This window comes from Molothrus ater, chromosome 5 (assembly GCF_012460135.2).
Source record: "Molothrus ater isolate BHLD 08-10-18 breed brown headed cowbird chromosome 5, BPBGC_Mater_1.1, whole genome shotgun sequence".
In the NCBI taxonomy this organism is placed as follows: Eukaryota; Metazoa; Chordata; class Aves; order Passeriformes; family Icteridae; genus Molothrus; species Molothrus ater.
This window is the reverse complement of record NC_050482.2, coordinates 11,682,409-11,699,377: the sequence shown is the minus strand read 5'-3', so window position 1 is coordinate 11,699,377 and position 16,969 is coordinate 11,682,409. Positions and strand designations below refer to the sequence as shown.

General features: G+C 48.5%; 2 protein-coding genes across 2 annotated transcripts in view; one reads left to right on the top strand and one right to left on the bottom strand.

Annotated features, from left to right (window-relative positions):
• Nucleotides 1-16,969, bottom strand: part of MAGI2 (membrane associated guanylate kinase, WW and PDZ domain containing 2) — a 714,309-nt gene that overhangs the window by 683,396 nt on the left and 13,944 nt on the right.
• On the top strand, nt 7,931-16,275 carry LOC118697530 (uncharacterized). The gene is made up of 2 exons (XM_036400228.2): nt 7,931-8,297; nt 14,224-16,275. The coding sequence occupies exon 2, from the start codon at nt 14,234-14,236 to the stop codon at nt 15,671-15,673; it is 1,440 nt and encodes a 479-aa protein (XP_036256121.1). The 5' UTR covers nt 7,931-8,297; nt 14,224-14,233; the 3' UTR covers nt 15,674-16,275.

Sequence of the window (16,969 nt, the reverse complement as noted above, 5' to 3'; positions counted from 1 at the left end):
CTTGAATAATGGCCCCTGCAGAAATGAAGACCTGTATCTTACTGAGTGGAATTAGCACCAAATGCAATCAATGGCTAAAATGATCATATGGCTCTTTTAAAAAAATTACTAAACTAGATCATGCACTGCAGGAGAGCAGAAGCCAGACTCAGTAATAACCCTGGGAGTTTCAGTTCCTGCACTGGAATCCTGGAGAACAGAAGACAGCTGTGATATTGGCTGAGGTCAAGCTGCATGTATGTCAATACAGGAGAAGCTTTGGCCTCAATCCCCAGTGATCATCAGTGCTCGACACAGCTCTCTCAGGGTCCCTGAGACCATAAAAGTATTTGAAGAAACCAACACTTTATTACAACCTTACTCTCTTAGAGAAGTTTCACGAGGTCTATTCTATTTCAGTGATTTCCTGCTCCCTTGTGTTCTTTTGAAATCCCAGTCTTGGCATGTTTTCCTCTAGGCTTACATGCTCTAGTATTCAAACAGTGAATATTCTACCTCAAAAACTATTTTTTTTCCATTTTTCTATGGTCTGTACTGCCCAAAATTGTAATATGATTTTCCAAAAATCATTACACGTCCATATTTCCTAGTGAGATTAATGATGATTCAGAGAGGCTATGAAAAGCCATTCCAGCTCTGCTTCAAGATCACATTCATTTAGATCTTTGATGCCAAAGCTTACTATCCAGAAAGTCAAGCACCTATAAATCTAGAATCAATAAAAGGTAGAACTGCTCAAAGACAAATTATCAAAACCATTTGAGCAGCAGATTTTGTCCCCAAATTCTCCCCAAACAGTTCTATGTATTGAATGTTCTAGTGTAAGAGCTTTACAGTAAAACATATTTAAAAAACTGAAAGAGAAATAAACAAATTCAATCTGTTTACATCTCATATTTGTTTATACTGATTAATTTTTTTTTGAAAGAATTGCCCTTTCAAGACTATTCAAATAAACCAGGCATAGTTTTTTAAGATCATTTTGAGGCAAAATAAAAGAAGATGATACCTTCTCTTACTTGATATCTGAGAACAATAAACAGCCCCAGGCCTAGCATGTAGGATACCTGACAAGCTACCTAAAAAAATCCCAAACAGTTCAGAAGTGCTTAAAAGAATCAGTATGTTCAGAAAAAAAAATGTTGAATTTCAATTTCTTTAATATCAAACAGACATCAAAGGAATAACTTATGCTTTTTTTCTTTTCCAAACTAACTGCATTTGGAATGAAGTTTAATACTTGGTTGCTAAGTGCAGCCTTATCTTTTCCTTGACTGATTTTTTTCATGCACCTAGTCCTCCCAAAGTTCACTGAAATATCACAACCAGCCTTTAGGATTTGGGCAACTAGAATCCAGCAAATACAGATAAAGAGGTCTGTCTAGTCACCTTTACTTTTGACTCTGAGACTGAGGTTTTTGTAACTCTCTTCTCTTTCAATGGTGCATCCAAAACCAAGATGAGAATGACCACAAGTTTGATTTTGGATGAAAACAGAAGTGCAAAACATTAGAAATGAAATGGAATGCAAAATGCAGATTCCTTATATGAAGAAATGAAATAGACAAATCACAGAATGATAACAATGCAGAAGAAGAATAATAACAAACTAACACAGAGATATTTTTGGTCAGATACCTTCCAAAATGTTCACAAATACTCAGGCAAAAAATCTAGTAAGAGTAGGAAGGCATAATAAAAAGATCCCTGACTTGATCAGAGAATTGTCTCAAAACTGACATATGCCGGGCAAATGAACAAAGAACACACCTCTGAATTAAAAAAAAAAAAAATTATATAATATTTACACAATACCTGATTCAGCTTTCAGAGTTTACTTTCCAAGGATCAGGTAAATATTGAATAATTAGCAATTTCATGTCTGTAAATCATATCAGTATGGTACCCTGACTGCTATTGCAGACCAATGCATCACAATCATTGATTGAGTTCCCTCAGAACTCTTTCTGAGGAACAGACCTATCATTAGCTTAATAGTCTTTGCAATTTTGTTATCATTGGGGAACAAAGGCAGAGAGCTTGGGAAATGTATTTGAGGTTTCTAAAGAATCAGAGCTCAGATCTCTGAGTGCTTGCCCATTCCCTAATCTACTTAAGCATCTTGAAATCTACACCATTGAACAGTTCAAACACTTCACAATACTGAAACCACCAGTAGATTTACCACTTTAAAATAATGACATTATTGTATATCAGCACTGTATCAAGTCTGTATCTGTTGTCATCATATTGCAAAGCTCCCATACCTTCTTGGTGATTTCTCATGGGCATCTCCTTGCAGCACTAACTCCACCATCCCCACAGCAGCACCACCAACAAACTCCATCTCTCTCCTCACCCAGCTACCCCACTCTTTTGTAGCACTCGTCTTCTTATTGGACACAGCTGTGGCCTGTTAAGGGCAGGCCTGCTCCTAATTGGTAATTAGTACAGCTGCAACTCCTCAGGGGTGAGATTACCTTCTGCACTATTCTCTTACATTCTATCTTCCCACATGTATCAAGCTGCAACAGCCGTCAAAAAGAGATGCACTGGTCTGGCATGGATGGCTAGAAGAGGTTGTAGCTACCTCCAGTCTCTTCTCCATCCACCCAGACATCACCACCAAAGGCCCAGGTGGCCCCAGCACTGCTGTCCCCCTCTCAGCAGATGCTGGCCCTGCCAAGCTTGCTCTGACACCCCCAGCTGACCACCTCCCTGATTTTCTTCCCCTGGCCATGGGACTGATGCTGCAGCAGAGATATCCCCAGTCCAGAACAGCTGCAAGCTGCATGCTTTTTTTTTGAGGCATCACATCACTTCAAATGGATTAACACTGGCTTTAAATTATGGAATCTACACAACATCTTCTGAATGCTCTATTTTTATTTTTTTACTTTAATTTCCCTTCTGTTTGCTCTTTTTTTTTTTCTTTTCCCCTGAGGGTTTGGAGTTTTTTGTTTTGTTTTGGGAGGTTGTTTATTTGTTCATTTGGTCTATTTGTTAGTTTTGGTTTACTCCTTGAGATAGCATCTTTATCAATACTTCAGGAGCCACACTCAAGGCCATTACACATGCCAAACAAATCCTGAGTGGCATCAAAAGGAGCACGACCAAGGGGTCAAGGGAAGTAATTCTGTCTTTTACTCCACTCTCCTGAGATCCCATCTGCAGTGCTGTGTCCAGCTCTGGGGCCCCCAATAAAAGAAGGACATGGACCTGCTGAGATGAGTCTAGAGAAGGGCCACAATGATGATCAGAGCTCTGGAGCAGCTCTCCTTATGAAGACAAGCTGAGAGAGTTGGGATTGTTCAGACTGGAGATGAGATGGCTCCAGAGACCTTGGAGCATCCTTCAGTACCTAAAGGGCTACAAGAGAGCAGGAAAAGGACTACATGCAGTGGCAGGACAAGGGGCAATGTTTTCAAAAGAAAAGAGAGTAGGCTTATTAAGAAGAAATTCTTTACAGTGAGGGTAATGGGAGACTGGAGACACTGGAACTGCTCAGAACAGTTGTGGATGCCCCATCCCTAATGTTCAATGCCAGGCTGAAGGGGGATTTCAGCAACCTTGTCTGGTGAAAGGTGTCCCTGCCCATGGCAGAGGGCTTGGAACAAGATGATCTTTCTTGGGGTGTTCCAACCCAAACCTTTCTGTGATTCTATGATAGCAACAACATACTTCCTAGTCATTGTCCTCAGAGGTATTCAAGAAACTACTGGATGTGGCACTTAGCTCTGAGGTCTACTTGACAGGTGGTGACCAGTTAAAGGCTGGACTCCACCTCAGCAGCCTTTTCCAAACTATTTCTGTGGTTCTATGTATTGAGTGTTCTAGTGCAAGAGCTTTATAGTAAAACATATTTAAAACACAGGTAGAAGTGTGAAAAGAGCCAAGAGAGCCAAGATGTTTGGAACACAGTGAGATCATGAACATAACTCCAATCAAATCACAGGGTCAAAGACTGTGATAGATGTTTGTCTGATTGATGCTGAACATGCTCCAACACACCAGTAAGGATTCAAACAGAAGGGATCAGTTAGTTCTCTGAATATGCTTTAATGTAGTACAGAAAAACGGAACCTCTTCCACTGATAAAATGAAAAAAAAGCATGTCCACAAAAACACAATCACAAAAAGAGGATATTTAACATACACAACACATTTAAAATTTGGACGAAAAGACAGATTTTCAGTTTTATTGGAAATCCTTTAATCTGTTGGTTTAAATCAAATCCTTAATGCTACTGTAACTTCACCACTTATGCATTAACATGCCATTTTTCCAAAGGTTCTTGTTATACACATTCATAAAAATTGGGAGGAACACAGAATTTTTTTAGACCAAGTACATTCATTTCCTCTGTTGATCTGAATTGCACAATGAAGGACAACAAACAGCTCTAACAATCTGTTACACTGAGACTCTTCCACTTAATGTCTGCATGGGGATTCTGGCTCACCAGGCACCGTGCAGGAGCCTGCCAAGGGCACTGGCTTCTGCGCCATGCACAAAACACAACTAAAAGCACAACTCCCTTGGTCTCCCATCATTTCCAACAAGCACAAGGGCCTGCAATGCCTTGTGGGGAGAGCAATCTCTCTCCCTTCTGCACTCTTGTAGTCAGAGTCAGGGCACCAGCGCCAGGCTTCCTCCACTTCCCAGGCTGAGCTGTAGAACAGTCCTTCCTGCACATCACAGCCAGGGCTCCAAAGGCAACACATCTCCAGCTCCCAGTGAAACTTCCCAGCTCTTAATTAGATGCTGTCTTTCTTAAAAAAACAATTGAAGAGCCCTGTGCAAGGATATGTCATCTGAAAAGATGGAAATTCTCAGGCAGTAACATCAGCACTACAGACTAACAAATCTTTGTATCCTCCTAGGCAATTGGAAGGGATGGAATTAATCAGCAGTGCCTTCCATTTCTATCTTTTTTTCCCTTTCCCTCACTTTTCTTTGCTGACCAGATTATTCCTTGTATGTTTAGTAAACAAATATAGAAATACTTTGCAATTTCTGAAAAACAGTCAGAAATTTCCTGGTTTCATAAACATTTGTAAGACAGAAACAAATTACAGGCATTGCTTACAGACAGTTTTAGTAACCAAAACTGAATTATAAATCTTTAAAACACAGTTGCAACATACAGAAATGCAGTATCTGAAAACCGTTCATTTGGAATTCTCCTATAAGAGAAATATGAAATATTCTATGCTGTACTGTGAACTTGATAAAACTGATATGAAATTTCCCTGAGTAGCTGATATTGGCACGTGAAAATAAAGCAAAGCTCAGCAGGACACATGAAATTCATGCATTTCCAATGTAATTCCAAGCAGTATAGCATAAATCAGCATGGACATGTAATTCTTGGATCTTGTTTGACATAAGGGAAGCAGAAATGATGTATTGTTGCAGGTGTTTTGCAAGCAAACATGAGACCCAGCTGATTGTTAACAGACAAACTTTTTTCAAAGGAAAATGAGCTGAAGGAAGATCTCAAAGCTGACAAATGAAAAAAAACAGGTGGAAATAGTTATGACCACTCCTGGGCTGGAGCAGTCAGAAGCTATTGCTTGTGTTACGATGGCACTGGAAAGAGGCTGCTCCTAGGGGAAGCAGGAGCTGGCTCCAGCAGGCTTGAGAAGCATTTTGGGGGATGACAGCCACTTCCAGCTGGGCTACATGCTGGGCTGCTCAGCATGGGCAGCTCCATTTGGCACCTCACACTGAAAACTAATGAACACCTGCAATCTTTGAGAAAACTGCAGTTTCTAGTCCCTCAAAGCCAAAATTTGAAGTTATATGACTTGTAATACTGTTAACCATAACAAAGATGACCTTGTTCCAATCCCATGCCATGGGCAGGAACACCTTTCACTAGACCACGTTCCTCTGAGCCCACCCAGCCTGGCCTTGAACACTTCTAGGGATGGAGCACCCACAGCTGGGGGTAATTACACCTCACTCACAGTTGGCAATTTCTTCCTAATTTCTAATCTAAGCCTACCTTCTCTCAGTTTGAAATTTTTACTCCTTGTCCTATCACTACACACTCTTGTAAAAAATTCCTCTCCAGGGACTTCTTTGTATTTTATACAAACCCCCATATGTGTAAGATACCTTTAGGTGCTAAAAATGGAGCCTCTCTGCTACACGTCCCATTTTCTATTGAAGATATATTTTACATACAATTCAACGGCACAGCCTTTGCAGTAGGCTGGTTAGGGTAATAAAAGGAAAAGTGGGGTCAGAAAAAAAAGTCTGATCTTTGTAAAGTAATTTCCACACCATATTAAAATTTAAATATTTTATTTACAAAATAATTACTGCAAGTTCAATGGATATTCTCTTTGTAACAAAAAAAAATATTTTAAAAAATCTAAACTATAATGAGGGATCCTTGACTTGCCAATTTGGGTGAAACATCTTGCTAGGGGCTTTTTCCCCTCTCTATTCTGCTGCCCTTCTGAAAAACTCCCCTGAAAATCATACTCTGTAGGTTCACCCACCTTAATTACAGGATCTTTTCAAGAGACAGCAGTTATCTGTAGCTACCAGCCAGAGGGGGGAAAAAAATTTAAAAGGCTACAGACTCACAGAGGCCTGGCTACTCCTGGATTTGATCAGAAATCACTTCTCAGCAGTGACACATAATACTGTTTTCAGGCAAAACATGAATAAACATGTGCATAAACTTTTGATTCAGAGCAATGCCACACTAGTTCTGTGATCCATCAGATCTCAGAAGATAAACATGATGTGATGGGGTCATTTCTTGCTAGAAAGGCTTCCAAAGAGCAAAAAAAGGAAAAGCTGGAAAGCTGCAACTAGTTGGTGGTTGAGTGGATAGGACTTAGGGTGCATAACATGTGGTCAGGCAAAGCAGCAGAAAACCTTGAGTTAAACAGATAAAACTATGCTGAGAAAGACTAGTCAGCAAACAAGGATTCTGCTCTAAAAAAAAACAATGAAGCACTGGCATTTGGTTTCATTTTGTGCTTTTAATAAACAGAAGGGAGGAGAAAGAAGGCAATCTTTCAAACATTATTTGAGGAATTTATACCCAAGTGTAGTCCCACACCAAGGCCATAATTGTACAGACCTGCTCCACAGGTCAAACTGGAGCCCATCCAGGCCACCTGCTTGCAAGTGTGCCTTCAGCAACAGCTTTATGGTGCCCCACACAGCATCCCCAGAGGGCAAGCTCAGGTTCCTTCTCACACAGACAGCAATGCTCTACTCCAGCATCTCTTTTGGAATTTGGTTGGGCCCAGCACCCTGTGCACCTTCAGCTATCCCAACCCTCTGAGCACAGTGGGAGACACATACAGAGGCAAGAGAAAAGAAAATGAATATTCACCAGTGCAGTGTGGTGGTGTGTGATGTAACGTTGTTTGATTTGGTCTGGTTCATCCTGAATAGTTTCCCCCTCTTTCCCTGGAAATCCCCAATTTCTTATCGTTATTTGTCTATCATGTTTCCCCTCCCCTATCCATCAGATGTGTCTTGTTGTCCCCACCCCTGGCCTTTGTCCATCACTTGGCAGCCCTGCCTTTCCTTCTAGAACCTTCTCCCCAGGGTGTCAAGTGATTGGGCAAGGGCAGGGACCCCTCCCCAGTTTTTTGCTGATTTGTTAGCCTCATACGTTCATCAAACTATGTATCAGTTTTTTCATACCCTCATTTGCCGTCGTGTTGCCCCTCCCAGGCCCTCCCCCTTCCCTTATAAGCTGTCATTTGCCCTCAGTTCGGTGCTCAGTCCTTCTCCCTCCACCCTGCTTCTTCTCCCCCTTCGACCTTCCTCCAATAAACCTGCCAACCCTTCCTGAAGGCTGAGTCCTCCTTTCCTTGCCTGCGCCTCCCTGCGTCTGCCGCCCTCCTTGCTCTCGCATCGTGGATCTCATCAGGACCCATAGGCGCGATAGGAGCTCCGGGCTCCTCAAGCGCCCCTTCGCCGCTGATCGGGGCTGAACGTGAGCCGGGCAAACTCATCACCCCAGCACCGCAGCAGTTTGGCGCCCAACGCGTGGCGTGAAGACCCCTGCATCTGAGGCAGTCTGCGATCCTGAACACCGTTCGGAGGACTGCATCTCGGAACAGGAGTCCCGCGACGCGCGGGTTGGATTGCTCTAATCCTTTGGGCGACTCACCGCTCTCCGTGTAGCACGCCCTCGTTTCGGGAGGTGCGGTGCTCCGGAGAGAAGAAGGCGACACCCTCTCAGCGCACCCTAAAGAGGCCGCCTTCGGCGCAGGCAGCTCCCGCTAGCAGCAGCCTTGGTTCGTCCCCCTGACGGGTGAGTCTCTTGGCTGTGTTGTACAGCCCACCACCTGACCTCACGGAAAACCTGGCATAGGCATCCCGGTCCTCTCCTCGGCCAGTGGGAGGGGGAGGTCAGGGTCAGTGGGGACCCCGTTTAGTTTTATTTTAGATTCCTTTTGATTTCCCTGTTGCTAGCGGTAGAGCGAGTGGCTGACCCCTGCGTATTCCATCTGCAAATATGGGTGCTAAACTGTCGGCCACTCAGAAAGGGGTTTTTTACCAAGTTGTGGGTACCCTGGGGGGTGGGAATTATAAGTTTAACAAAAGGGAAGTTAAAAGTTTAGTCCGCTGGCTGACCCGTACCTACCCCGATTTAAATGCCGAGTCAGTCCGGGATCCCAAATTCCTGAGGCGAGTCCAATCCCGCCTTCAGAGAGAGATCCAAGCTGGCGGCAAATCCTTTCAGAGCCATTTTTGTTTAATATCCCTTTTGATTTCTGCCCTCACTGTTAAACCCTCCTCCCGGACTCAGCCAGCGGACCCCCAGTTATACCCCAGTTCTCCCCGTCCCCATGCACCTGCCCTTCGTTCCTCGCGCCCTCCCTCCCGAACCGAGTCCCTGCGGGGAGCAGCCCGCGACAGCCCCGCGCCAGGGAGTCACCCGTCCCTGAGTTCCTCGCGGGCGACTCGGTCCCCGAGCCTCCGAAGGTCTGGCCAACCTCTGGAGGAGACTGTTCCTGCTCCCTCTTTCCGCACCCCCTCGACCCCAGTTGTTAAACCCAAGGTTCGTTTCAGTTCTCCGCGGTCCTCTCGCCAAGATGGCGTCAAATCATCCCAAAATGGAGGGGACCGCGTGTTCAATCCTAAAAAACCCCCTTCTCCTTCCCAGAGTTCCCCCACTCCTTCCCGGGCCCCCCCCCAAATCCCTCCCCTTCCCCCCTCGCGGGTTCCTCCCACGTCCCCTCCCCTTCCCCCTCCCCCTTCTCCCCCCCCCTCCTCCTCCGCCCCCTGCTCCCGAAACTCCTCCCCCTCCTCCCCCGCCTTCACCCCCTGCAACTCCTCCCCCTTCCCCTCCTCTCCCACCACCCCCCGCCTCCGCAACGACGTCATGTGGCCCCTCCCACAAGGGGAGGCACTTTGCTGCAGAACCCTCCCTCCAGTTCCCACGCCGGGACCCTCCCTCCCCCGCTCCCGGTTCCCACGCCCTCCCTTCCGGTTCCCACGCTCTGGGGGCTAGCGGGGGGGGGGTCCCGAGCCGGGGACCGGAGCTGTCTGCAGTCCCATCAGCAGCCCCGGTCGTTTTTCATCCCGCGGGAGATGGGACAACCCTGGCTCAATGGGTCCCCTTCTCTCACTCGTCCATGAAGGAGCTGTGCAAAGCACAGAAAGAGTTCGGGAGGGACTCCGAATATTTTCGGGGACTCCTTCAGGCCGTCCTGGCGGAGTCGGTCATTACACCTGCCGACCTCCGCCGAGTCTTCCGCTGCCTCCTCAATTCGACCGAGCAAGTGCTCTGGGAGGCAGCGTGGAGAAAGGAAGCCTTGAAGGTGCTCCCGTCCCTATGGGATTCCCCGAACTCCCGGACGAGTGTAGATGGGGATGTCATTTCCATTGACCATATGCTTGGGACGGGGAACTGGAGTGACGGAGCAACCCAAGCCAGAGCCATACCCGTGGAGGTTCTGCAGCAAACTGCCCGGGCGGCTGAGAAAGCTTTCTTGGGGTTGCGAGCGGCCACACCCCAGGTCCCATATGCCAAAGTCCTGCAGGGTGCCGAGGAACCATTCCTCGAGTTTGTGGAGCGGCTCCGAAAGTCCATTAACTATCAGGTTGAAGGAGAACACTTGCAAGCCGAGCTGTTAAAAGAGATGGCATTCCTCAATGCCAACTCGGCTTGCAAAGATGCAATCAACAGCCTCCCTCTGGAGCCAGCTCCCACCCTGCGGGACATGCTTTTGGTGTGTGGGAAAAAGGTATTAGTTCCATCAGGTACCGGACCACCACCTGCCGCAGCCTCCCGTCTGAAGACACCTTTTCGTCCTGCCGCCGCCGCCGTCGAGGAGCCCCCATTTACCACCGACGTCTGTCCCACTACCGCGCAGCCACTGCCACCAACATCAGCCCCGGTGCCCAAGCCTCCAGCCACACCGTGCCATCTGTGTGGGAAGCTGGGGCACTGGATGCCCGCATGTCCCCTCAAACAACAATTTTATGAGTTTAAAAAGTCCGTGCAGGGGACCCACGGGCAAACTGTTCAAAAAAACTAATTAAACAGCGCAGCGGCCCCCTGCGCCAGGACACAAATGCGGAGGCCTGTTCACACCATCCGTCCTGGCGGGAGAAGAGGGAGAACAGTGAGATAATGCCTCCAACTGGACTTGACTTTCATACCGGACTGACACAGCCACCTATTAATACTCATGCTCTTTCATCCTGTGTTTCCTCCCGTAGGTTGCAGCTTGCGGAACCATTACATCTCCGTTCCGCCGGTTTCCACCACGTTGCTGTCCTCCCGGAGGGTCTAACAAACTGGGAACGTCAAAGCCACAGTCTCCTCGTCCTAGGCGACACAAAGGCGACCCCACCAGAAGTGAGTATTGTCCCGAGCCTGCTTCCCGCTGGCTCGGAACAAATCTCACTCATGCTGCATTGTGTCCACCCCCCGCTCTTCCTACCGAAGGGGCAGATAATAGCCCAATTCTTCGTCGTGCCACGACCATCCACTGTTTCCACTTTACCATCTATAAAACCTCAATCAGCGGCCCAGGCCTCAAACATACCTACAGTAGCCTGGGCTCAAGCCCTTGGGCATGAAAAGCCCAAACTTATTTGTAAATTAAAAAAGGGGGGAGAGCAAGTCGCACTACGCGGCTTGCTGGACACAGGGGCAGACGTCACGGTTATTCCCTCTCGGGATTGGCCGTCGCGTTGGGAACTGCAAAGCGTCCCTGGCCACATCAGAGGTGTAGGAGGGCTTCAATTGGCGAGGCAATCGAAAGGCATCGTACAAATTACGGGGCCCGACGGACAATTGGCTTCTGTTCGTCCGTTTGTATTAGATTATACGGAACCCCTGTGGGGGAGGGATCTCTTGGCCCAGTGGGGAGCCCGAATTGACCTACCAGTGGCTCCCCAGGTTTTTCGGGCAGCGACCACTGCTGAGCGCCCCACCTGGAAGCTGGATTGGCTTTCGGATGAACCAGTACAGGTGGCGCAGTGGCCGCTAAACAAACAAAAATTAGCGGCGCTCAACGAGCTCGTGCAGGAACAACTACAGAAAGGGCATTTAGTAGAGTCCATGTCGCCTTGGAACTCTCCCATCTTTGTCATTAAAAAGCCCAACAAAGACAAATGGCGACTCCTGCATGACCTCCGTCAAATTAATGCAGTTATTAAAGATATGGGACCCCTCCAACCAGGGATGCCGTCCCCTGCGATGCTCCCTAAAGATTGGAATTTGGCAGTTGTTGACATAAAAGATTGTTTTTTCCAAATTCCTCTACACCCTGATGATGCGCCGCGCTTCGCCTTCACGGTTCCATCCATCAACCGTGAAGCCCCAGGCAAGCGCTACCATTGGACAGTATTGCCACAAGGCTTGAAGTGCAGCCCGGTGATCTGCCAATGGTACGTCGCTTCCCTGCTGACCCCTGTTCGTGCAGCTGTGGAGTCAGCCGTCATCCATCATTATATGGATGACATTTTGATTTGTGCGCCAGACGACGACCTGTTGGCTCATGCGCTTGACCTGACAACCACTGCGTTGGTTGCTGCAGGGTTTGAGCTGGCGCAGGAAAAGATTCAAAGGATGCCACCCTGGCGGTACCTCGGCCTTGAAATTACCAAGCGGACCATTGTTCCGCAAAAATTGGCAATAAAAAGCAATATCCGAAGCCTAGCAGATGCCCACCAACTGTGTGGTTCTTTAAATTGGGTGAGACCTTGGTTGGGTATTCCCACGGAAGACCTAACCCCTCTCTTCAATTTGTTGAAGGGGGGAGAGGAGCTGAGTTCTCCCAGGACCCTCACCCCGGAGGCCAAAACCGCTCTGGAGAAAATTCAGAGTTTAATCTCGGCCAGGCAGGCCCACCGGTACCAACCGGGCCTGCCATTCCGTTTTATTGTTTTGGGAAAACTGCCACACCTTCACGGCATGCTCTTCCAGTGGGACGGAGTCATCGGGAAGAGCAAGGACCGCGGGGCGAAGGACCCTCTCTTGATCATAGAGTGGGTATTCCTGAGCCACCACAGGTCCAAGAGAATGACATCGCCACTGGAGCTGGTGGCTGACCTGATCCGGAAAGCGAGATCACGGATCAGGGAGCTGGCAGGTGAGGACTTGACGTGCATTCATCTTCCCATTAAATTCGGCACGGGCCACCTCAAATTAACAATGTTTGAGAACGTCCTTCAGACGAACGAACTTTTACAACTAGCTTTGGACAGCTACACGGGCCAAATTACGATAGATCGGCCGGCCCACAAATTGTTTAATCAAGAATTTGTTTTCACCATCAAGTCAGTGCAGAGCAAGAGACCCCTCGATGCCCTGACCGTTTTCACTGACGCATCTGGAGCATCCCACAAGTCAGTGATGACTTGGCGGGATCCTCAAACTCAGCGGTGGGAGGCAGACATCACTGTGGTGGAAGGATCGCCACAAGTGGCTGAGTTAGATGCAGTCGTCCGGGCTTTTGAGAGGTTCTCTGAGCCATTCAATTTGGTAACTGATTCGGCATATGTAGCCGGTGTAGTGTCCAGAGCGGAGGGAGCAATCCTCCAGGACGTCTCGAATGTTCGTCTTTTCGAGCTACTCTCCAAAATTGTAAATTTAGTCTCCCACCGAGAGCAGCCCTTCTACGTAATGCACGTAAGGTCGCACACCGACTTGCCGGGGTTCATTGCGGAGGGCAACAGGCGCGCTGATGCCCTTGCCGCTCCTGTTCAGGTGGCCCCGCTCCCTGATCGCTTCGGTCAGGCCAAACTAAGCCACCAGCTGTTCCACCAAAACGCGCCTGGCCTTGTTCGCCAGTTCAATCTGACGCGCGAACAGGCCAAAGCTATCGTGGCGACATGTCCCCAGTGCCAGTCCCACCAGCTTCCATCATTGGGCCTGGGGGCAAATCCTAGAGGACTTTCGAGCTGTGAAGTGTGGCAAACAGATGTCACTCATGTTCCCTCCTTTGGCCGGTTGAGCTTTGTTCATGTCTCGATAGACACTTTCTCCGGCGCGGTATTCGCCTCCGCCCACACGGGGGAAAGAGCAGCGGATGTCGAAAAACACCTACTTCAGGCATTTGCTGTTCTGGGCATCCCTAGGCTGCTCAAAACTGATAATGGGCCTGCGTACAAGTCCAGGGAACTGCGCCAGTTCCTGCAGCAATGGGGAATAGAACATCGAACAGGCATCCCCTATTCCCCGACAGGCCAAGCCATGGTAGAGAGGGCTCACCAAAGCCTTAAGAAAACTTTAGAACAACAGAAATCCACCACAAAGGTAGAGCCCCCTCACATCAGACTCTCAAAGGCGATGTTCACTTTGAATTTTTTGAACTGTTCCTTTGAGAGCCTGAACCCGCCCATGGTTAGACACTTCGGGAGCCACAACGCGCTGCAACCTACAGCCAAGCCTCCGGTCCTCATCAAGGACCCGGAGACTTGGCAGACCCAGGGGCCCTTTGACTTGGTGACCTGGGGGAGAGGGTACGCTTGCGTCCTCACTCCTTCTGGTCCCAAGTGGGTGCCCTCAAAGTGGGTTCGGCCTTTTGTGCCCAGGGAAGCGAAACACCGGGCGAAAGAGCAACAAGTCCGTGTCGCCAGTTGGAGGCGCCGAAGGAAGCCCCCTGACCCCCTTCTTCCGCCTATCTGTTTTTTATTCAGTGGTGAGCCAGAACCATTTGAATATTTAGTTCACGTTTCTTAAAACCCAGTTCTCCTTCCCTGATGCTGCCTCTTTTTAGTTTTTCAGGTATGGCACGGTCCCAGACACACCTAGTTGCCACCTACCTCCTTTGGGCCACGCTCACCACCAGCTGCTCTGCATGGACTCTCCCCCAGCCGAAACCTAATGTTTGGCGGACTCTCGCGGAAGCCCTGGGGCAAGATCACCTTTGCCTGAACACGGCGGCAGCAGAAGACCCGATGGCGTCTTGCCTCGTGGGGATCCCGCTCCCCCCTTCCCAGCTTCCCTCCCCTTTCAATTATATTTACTCCTTCAGAACTACCCCGAAATCCCCCACTGCCTTTTGGAGCGCCTGGAGAGACCATCTCCGCTTACAACCTACTCTTGAGGTGAACCCTCCAGAGCTCCATTTGCTCGGCTCTGCACTTGCCCCAGTTTGCCTCATTTTTCGATATATCCCCAGCCCCGGTAATCCTCTATATTTTAGAGAAGCCCCGGGTTCCCAACACCCCCCCTCTGCCTCACTCCAGTATCCACGCACTCTGACCTTGTTGAACCCCTCCAATGCCTCCTATCTCCCGAACCAATGGTGCAAACGCATTGAAAAAATCCCTCTAGCCACCTCCCCGAACGACAAAGCAGTGACCCTTCCCCATGGTTTGTTCTTAATTTGCGGAAACCGAGCTTGGGCGGGAATCCCATCTAATCCTATCGGGGGACCATGTGCATTAGGCCGGCTGTCCCTGTTTACACCCAACCTGACCCATATTATGGATTGGCAAAATAAAAGCGCAAGCCTCAACTCGACCTTCAATTCGGTACGTACCAAAAGAGATCTAAAGAATCTAGATGAAGGCTGCGACTCTGTGATTGAACATTGGGACCGTACAAAAGCGACTGCCCTCACAGTTTTACTCCCTTGGGTAGCGATCGCTAAGTCACTAGGCGAATTGGGCCGCCTAGAGTGTTGGGTTGTAAAACAGGCCAATCTTACGTCAGCCGCCCTAACGGACCTCCTTTATGATGAGAAAGTCACGAGGCAAGCCACGCTCCAAAACAGAGCCGCCATCGATTTCCTCCTCCTGTTACACCAGCACAAGTGCGAGGAGTTTGAAGGTCTCTGCTGCCTCAACCTCTCATCCAGGGCTGAAGACGCGAGAGTCTCCATTGAGCGCATGCAAAATCATCTTGAAAATATTAAAGCGCAAACTACCGACTGGCTGGGGGACATGTTCCGCGGGTGGGGGTTTTCAAACTGGGTAGTGGCCATCCTGAAGCCAATCGTTTATTTATGTTTTTCACTTATATTTGTGTTGCTCGCTGCCTCAATACTATGGAAATTACTGAAAAACTTTATTAACCGAGCCCTCTCCTCTCCGGAAGTCCTCCGACTCCAAGCACCCCCTAACTCACCAGAAGAAAACTCTTGGGAGGACCCTGACGAAGGAGATAGCATGGAGCCTGTAGACCAAGAACTGCCCTATGAGGACAGCGAATTCGAACCTTGAGAACATAAACTCAGATACTTATAATAAGTTAGTCCCCCCGTCCCCCCTTTCCTTTTTTTTGTTGTTTGCGAAAGGGGGAGATGTGGTGGTGTGTGATGTAACGTTGTTTGATTTGGTCTGGTTCATCCTGAATAGTTTCCCCCTCTTTCCCTGGAAATCCCCAATTTCTTATCGTTATTTGTCTATCATGTTTCCCCTCCCCTATCCATCAGATGTGTCTTGTTGTCCCCACCCCTGGCCTTTGTCCATCACTTGGCAGCCCTGCCTTTCCTTCTAGAACCTTCTCCCCAGGGTGTCAAGTGATTGGGCAAGGGCAGGGACCCCTCCCCAGTTTTTTGCTGATTTGTTAGCCTCATACGTTCATCAAACTATGTATCAGTTTTTTCATACCCTCATTTGCCGTCGTGTTGCCCCTCCCAGGCCCTCCCCCTTCCCTTATAAGCTGTCATTTGCCCTCAGTTCGGTGCTCAGTCCTTCTCCCTCCACCCTGCTTCTTCTCCCCCTTCGACCTTCCTCCAATAAACCTGCCAACCCTTCCTGAAGGCTGAGTCCTCCTTTCCTTGCCTGCGCCTCCCTGCGTCTGCCGCCCTCCTTGCTCTCGCATCGTGGATCTCATCAGGACCCATAGGCGCGATAGGAGCTCCGGGCTCCTCAAGCGCCCCTTCGCCGCTGATCGGGGCTGAACGTGAGCCGGGCAAACTCATCACCCCAGCACCGCAGCAGTGCAGAATGACCCAGCACCCTTTAAACACAGGTGTTTTTACCTTCTGCTATGAGGACACCTGGCATGCCTGAACAGCCTGACCTTGGGCTGAATTCAGGACACCTGCTCCAGGGAGGGTACTGATGCCAGTGCTATTCTATCTAGTTCTGCTTGGGCCTTTGCTTTACAGGAGTACAGACTGGTAAGTCTGATGCCTGAGACAAAGTCTAGCTCATCTCACCTATTCCCTGGTGATACTGGCTACACAGAACATTACACCTTTTCTGCAGCAAATTGTTGAGCAGTTTCACCATGCACTGTGAACCAGCTGCCCTGGAGACATCAGCTTTTCAGGGTTTCCTCTGTTCTCACACCTACCAATAACTGCACCTGTAAAAAGCCTGATAAATTAATAATGGAAACAAGGCAACAGCATGCTCATAATCAACTTCAGGACCAAAGTCCTATCAAGCTAACTATATAATAATGGGTGCTGTAGATCAAACAGGAATGCATGGCTGTCAAAAGGACACACGAGTGCTTCAACAGAATAAAAACACAGGAATCTGCATTGGCTTGTGCCAAGTCTATTT

Bases quoted from the DNA above. Each gene is read 5' to 3' on its own strand.
- LOC118697530 (XM_036400228.2), top strand. From the start codon at position 14,234: ATGGCACGGTCCCAGACACACCTAGTTGCCACCTACCTCCTTTGGGCC.